Below are 6787 nucleotides of genomic sequence, written 5' to 3'. Positions count from 1 at the left end.
TGATTTAAGCCAAAATCAGGACGACAAAGATAGAATGAACATCGCTTGTAGGAGAGAATTTTAAATAAAACTCCTAAGTTTCCATTCCATTTATTGCTGGAAAACTTGTCCACAGGAACAAACTACTAGAAGTTTCCGCAAACTAAATAGCAGTTTAACAAAGTAAAGGATATTTATCACGAGAGAAAGTTTGTCTCCTGTTAAGTTATAAATTAAGAATAATCCATTTACTAATGATTAATGTAGAGAAAAATAAAAAAATACCAAGAATAGTTGCATAAATTATTTTATATTTTAGATAGATATTTGCCCTTGCCATTGATTTGATAACACAATCTCATATTGCATCCATGGTCTTAGCAATGACTAGTACATTACTCGATTTACGCTTTAGGTAAGCGATTTGTCGTAATCCAAAAAAAAAAAGCACAGAACATTCACATCTTCCATATCCTATACACTATTGTAACGAAGAAAATCTGAGGCATAAGGTCCATCGAAAGCTCCATCCCGTGTGTAAAGAGCAAAATCAGTACCATCCGAATCTATGGCATTTTCCATCAACGGTATATAACTTCCCACTGCTATATCCTGCTTCAACAGCTGATCTGGTTTCAAACCCAATGAACTGACTTTAGCATACAACTCCATATCCAATTGTAAGGCTCGATCAAAATCTTTCCAATGAACAAATTTCACATTGTCCCGAGGAATGGCATTTTTATTCAAGAGTTCTCTCAGGGTATTCGAATTTACCGGTTGCACAACACTTAACTCATTCTCCGTGGCCATATGGGTCAAATGCGGATTCAAGAGTACACGTTTAGTGAAGGTTCTCGGTGATTGAGACTGCAGCCAATTGAGAAGGGAACTGAAATTTCGATCCTGAAAAACATAAACAGAAATATTACAGAAAAATACATAATGTCATTAACAATATTCTACACATTTTATGATAAATTTCAACTTGAAAATGAAAGCAAAATTGATTTGAGCTGATTTGCAATTCTACTCCCTGTGGAAAGTTTTAAGTAAATCGAAGAGAAATTATGACCTCCGGTGGTCATATCAGTGTAAATCGGGCGAATGATATATATATGGGAGAGCTATATTTAAATCTGAACCGATTTCAACCAAAATTGCTATGCATAACAGGTTGGCTGATAAGTCCCCGATCTGACACATAGATGGCGTCGCTAGTATTAAATGCATATTATTTTTATATAGTACCAACCTTCAAATGATTCGTGTCAAAATTTGACGTCTATAAGTCAATTAGTTTGTGAGATAGAGCGTCTTTTGTGAAGCACCTTTTGTTATTGTGAAAAAAATGGAAAAAAAGGAATTTCGTGTATTGATAAAATACTGTTTTCTGAAGGTGGAAGCAAAAACTTGGCTTGATAATGAGTTTCCGACTCTGCCCCAATAATTGATTGGTATGCATAATACAAGCGTGGTGAAATGAGCACGGAAGACGGTGAACGCAGTAGACGCCCGAAAGAGGTGGTTACCGACGAAAACATCAAAAAAATCCACAAAATGATTTTGAATGACCGTAAAATGAAGTTGATCGAGATAGCAGAGGCCCTAAAGATAAAGGAACGTGTTCATCAATATTTGGATATGCGGAAGTTCTGTGCAAAATGGATGCCGCGCGTGTTGATGATTCTGAGCGGTGTTTGCAGCTGTTAACTCGTAATACACCCGAGTTTTTCCGTCGATATGTGACAATGGATGAAACATGGCTCCATCGGTACACTCCTGAGTCCAATCGACAGTCGGCTGAATGGACAGCGACCGGTGAACCGTCTCCGAAGCGTGGAAAGACTCAAAAGTCCGCTGGTAAAATAATGGCCTCTGTTTTTTGGGATGCGCATGGAATAATTTTTATCGTTTATCTTGAGAAGGGAAAAATCATCAACAGTGACTATTATATGGCGTTATTGGAGCGTTTAATTGCGGCAAAACGGCCCCATATGAAGAAGAAAAAAGTGTTGTTCCACCAAGACAACGCACCGTGTCACAAGTCATTGAGAACGATGGCGAAAATTCATGAATTGGGCTTCGAATTGCTTCCCCACCCACCGTATTCACCAGATCTGGCCCCCAGCGATTTTTTCTTGTTCTCAGACCTCAAAAGGATGCTCGCAGGGAAGACAATTGGCTGCAATGAAGAGGTGATCGCCGAAACTGAGGCCAATTTTGAGGCAAAACCGAAGGAGTACTACCAAAATGGTATTAAAAAATTGGAAGGTGGTTATAATCGTTTTATCGCTACTGAAGGGAACTATGTTGAATAATAAAAACGAATTTTGACAAAAAAAAATGTGTTTTTCTTTGTTAGACCGGGTACTTATCGGCCAACCTGTTAGCTAGAATGTTAATTGTACGATTTGAACCAAAATTGACATGTTAGAGTGATAATTCGATTCCCTGTGCAAAAATGCACGTAAATCAGAGTCAAACTTTGGCCTCTGTGTTGATATGAGTGCAAAGCGGACGAAAGATACATATGAGAGCTATATCGAAATCTGAACAGGTTTCTTCTTAAGCTTTTAGATACCACAATTTTAGTCCGACTTCCCTGAAATAGGAAATCTAGAGTTCTTTGAAGTCCACAAAAATGTGTGTTGATTCGGTCCATTTTGTGGACCATTGGAATAGCCTGTATATAGGCACATATAGGGAGCCACCGTGGTGCAATGGTTAGCATGCCCACCTTGCATATACAAGGTCATGGGTTCGATTCCTGCTTCGACCGAACACCAAAAATTTTTTCAGCTGTGGATTATCCCACTTCAGTAATGCTGGTGACATTTCTGAGGGTTACAAAACTTCTCTAAGTGGTTTCACTGCAATGTGGAACGTCGTTCGGACTCGGCTATAAAAAGGAGGTCCCTTGTCATTGAGCTTAACATAGAATCGGGCAGCACTCAGTGATAAGAGAGAAGTTCACCAATGTGGTATCACAATGGACTGAATAGTCCATTGAGCCTGATACCTCGGGCTGCCACCTAACCTAACAACCGAGCAAAATTGGTTCACATTGGTCCATAATTATATATAGCCCTCATATAAACCGATCCCCAGATTTGGCTTGCGGAGCCTTTAAGAGAAGCAAATTTCATCCGATCCGGCTGAAATTTGGAACATGGTGTTGATATATAGTCTCTAACAATCATGCACAAAATGGTCCACATCGGTTCATAATTATATATAGCCCCCATATAAACCGATCCCCAGATTTGGCTTGCGGAGCCTCTAAGAGAATCAAATTTCATCCGATCCGGTTGAAATTTGGTACGTGGTGTTAGTATATGGTCTCTAACAAACATGCAAAAATTGGTCCACATTGGTCCATAACTATATATAGCCCTTATATAAACCGATCCCCAGATTTGACCTCTGGAGCCTCTTGGAGGAGCAAAATTCATCCGATCCGGTTGAAACTTAGTACGTGGTGTTAGTATATGGTATCTAACAAACATGCAAAAATTGGTCCACATCGGTCCATAATTATATATAGCCCCCATATAAATGGACCCCCAAATTTGGCTTGCGGACCCTCTAAGAGAAGCAAATTTCATCCGATCCTTTTGAAATTTAGTACATGGTGTTAGTATGTGGTCTCTAACAACCAATCAAAAATTGGTCCACATCGGTTCATAATTATATATAGTCCCCATATAAACGGACCCCCAAATTTGACTTGCGAACCTTCTAAGAGAAGCAAATTTCATCCGATCCGGCTGAAATTTGGTACTTGGTGTTAGTATATGGTCTCTAATGATCATGCAAAAATTGGTCCACATCGGTGCATAATTATATATAGCCCCCATATAAGCCGATCACCAGATTTGACCTCCGGAGCCTTTTGGAAGACCAAAATTCATTTGATTCAGTTGATATTTGGTACGTGGTGTTGATATATGGCCTCAAACACCCATGCAAAAATTGGTCGAAATCGGTCAATAATTATATATAGCCCCCATATAAACCGATCCCCAGATTTGACCTCCGGAGCCCCTTGGAAGAGCAAAATTCGTCCGATTCGGTTAAAACTTGGTACGTGATGTTTGTATATGGTATCCAACAACCATGCAGGAATTGGTTCATATCAGTCCATAATTATATATAACCCCCATATAAACCGATCCCCAGATTTGACCTTCGGTGCATTTGGAGAAGCAAAATTCATCCGATCTGGTTGAAATTTGTTACGTGGTGGTAGTATATGATATTTAACAACCATGTCAAAAGTGGTCCATATCAGTCCCGATCCCGAGATTTGGTTTTGGAGCCTCTTGAGTCAGTTGAAAGTTGGTACATTGTGCTAGTATATGTCCGATAACAACCATGCCTAACTAGGTCCATATCGGTCTATAGTTATATAGCCCTCAGATAAATCGATCCCCAATCACACAAAAATTGGTCCATATCAAGTTCATAATTGTATATAGCCCCCATATAAGCGACCCCCATATTTCCATTCTGGCTCCCTACGTACCGCGCAAAAGTCCATATCGATTCGTAATTATTTGTAGACTTACCTACACATACCTTTTTTGTCTAATATATACCACGTATGGACTAACTCACAATTTAGAAAACGATTTAATTCGTTTGTGGATGACAGTCTTTCGTAGAAGTTTCTACGCTATCCATGGTAGAGGGTACATAAGATTCACCCTGGCCGAACTTACGGCCATATATACTTGTTTTCATTATTTTACTTGCAGCATACGCTCTAGGTCTCTCTTTCTAAACACATATATGTTTATAGGCTATTTCCAAATTAATATATGTTTGCATCTAAGCATATTATATTTACAAACATTTTATGTCCCAAACATAATATGTTCTAACATATTAACATATATATCCAAAACATATTATGCTAGTTTATGAACATTATATGCTTGCACTTAAAAATATTGTGTTAAAAAATGTGAGTTCTAAGCATATAATTTTTACACCCAAACATATGAAAAACAGTCTTTTTCGTCCGTGTAGACACCAATATTTTTATACGATTTGATTGAAATTGGAAATCTGGGGATATTTTAGACACATAAAGAGTTGAGTCAACTTGGGTTATCTCAGTAAGGGTTTGATTTAACTTCTTGAGGGGATAATAGAAATCGCACTTTTCATTCAAATTGCCAGAAACTTGAAACAAAACTTCCGTATATATTGTGGCTCTTGCACCATGGATTATGATTGGCATTAACATCATATCCCCTAATTTTTTTTTATGTTTTTCGCCATGTTCTTAACATAACTTTTACCATATTACTTACACTTTCCAAACTTCTTCCTATACGCGGTATAGTTTTATAGTTCCTTAAAAATCCTTGTTCAAATTCCTTATCCGATCTGCGACCCAAACGTGGAACATTTTTGGTAATTTTCAAAAAGAATCCAGGACTATCATCTGCCTTACAGGCAGACTTTGCTCTAAGGCCTATGCACAGTATTAGTGCATATCCTATTAAAAATAAAGATCTCATATCCACAAATACGTATGTAGTAATTTCGTATCACCAGATAATGTATTGCGCAAGTGTTTATTTAAAAATTTAAATTGTGACTAAATTGCTATCATATTGTATGGTGCTTTTATATACAAATTGTTAGCATCTTAGGCCTGAATTGGGTTGCGATACCTTATGGTTATTTAGGCCAACATAAGGCATTTGCCAAATGCGGGTCCTTTGTGGGACAACATTTTCTCTTATCAGTTTGATAAACACATTGGGACATGTCATAGAATATTATTTGGATACACATCATCATCGGTTTAATACTGATAAAATATGTATAGGCTTAAGGAAAGGTATAATTGACCGGATAAAAGAGAGAATAGTGTTTATGTTCCTGATACTAAAACTACCATTTTGGTTTCGTTTGGTTCGTACAGGTAAAATTGTTGAACCATGCTCTGGAAGGCCAATAGACGAAAATGGCGGTCGGTAGTCTTGATTGCCCAAGAGGTAAAAATTGCCCAAAACCCCGTTTGACTAATTGAATAAGACTGGATATGAAAAAGAGATTTGCTGCGGGATCGCAACATACTCAACTCATTTCTTAAGCGCTTGGTGTCAGGCGTAAACCACGGAAACGTCTAGCATAACCGTGGTTTCATACGCTTTTAACTATTTTAGTGGAGATTGAACAAATTTAGTGGTCCAAGGTGTCATTATCCTCAAAAGACCATCCTCTGCATTCGGCGCAGATGTACTCTCAATTCTAGGTCATTTATCTCACGGTCCTTCATGACAAGTTCTCCTGTATGTTTCTTATCTGGGTCACTCCATAGTATTTTCTCCGACCTTCCAACCATGGTTAGGTTAGGTTAGTTTAGGTGGCAGCCCGATGTATCAGGCTCACTAAGACTATTCAGTCCATTATGATACCACAGTGGTGAACTTCTCTCTTATCACTGAGTACTGCTGAGTACATGTTAAGCTCAATGACAAGGGACCTCCTTTTTATAACCGAGTCCGAACGGCGTTCCACATTGCAGTGAAACAACTTAGATAACCTTGTGATAATCCACCGCTGAAAAACTTTTTGGTATTCGGTCGAAGCAGGAATCGAACCCACAACCTTGTGTATGCAGGGCGAGCATGCTAACCATTGTACCACGGTAGCTTCCTTCCTACCATTGCATTGATCCAAATCGCATTATGTGTGTCCCGTGCCCATTCATCCACCTCGGCTTCTATTGTCTTTGCATTCTCTAAGTTCACTTCCCTATATGTCCTAGCATTTATCGCCAGTTCAT

General features: G+C 38.5%; 1 protein-coding gene across 1 annotated transcript; it reads right to left on the bottom strand.

Annotated features, from left to right (window-relative positions):
- Positions 1–273: 273 nt before the first annotated feature.
- On the bottom strand, positions 274–5570 carry LOC142240675 (uncharacterized). The gene is made up of 2 exons (XM_075312378.1): positions 5301–5570; positions 274–885 (listed from the first exon to the last, which is right to left on the bottom strand). Exons 1-2 carry the CDS (start codon positions 5508–5510, stop codon positions 454–456), a joined length of 642 nt encoding a protein of 213 aa, XP_075168493.1. The 5' UTR covers positions 5511–5570; the 3' UTR covers positions 274–453.
- Between the last annotated feature and the right edge of the window lie 1217 nt (positions 5571–6787).

This window comes from Haematobia irritans, chromosome 5 (genome assembly GCF_050003625.1).
Source record: "Haematobia irritans isolate KBUSLIRL chromosome 5, ASM5000362v1, whole genome shotgun sequence".
Taxonomy (NCBI): Eukaryota; Metazoa; Arthropoda; class Insecta; order Diptera; family Muscidae; genus Haematobia; species Haematobia irritans.
The sequence above is the reverse complement of the archived record's forward strand: the minus strand, read 5'-3'. Positions and strand labels throughout refer to the sequence as shown.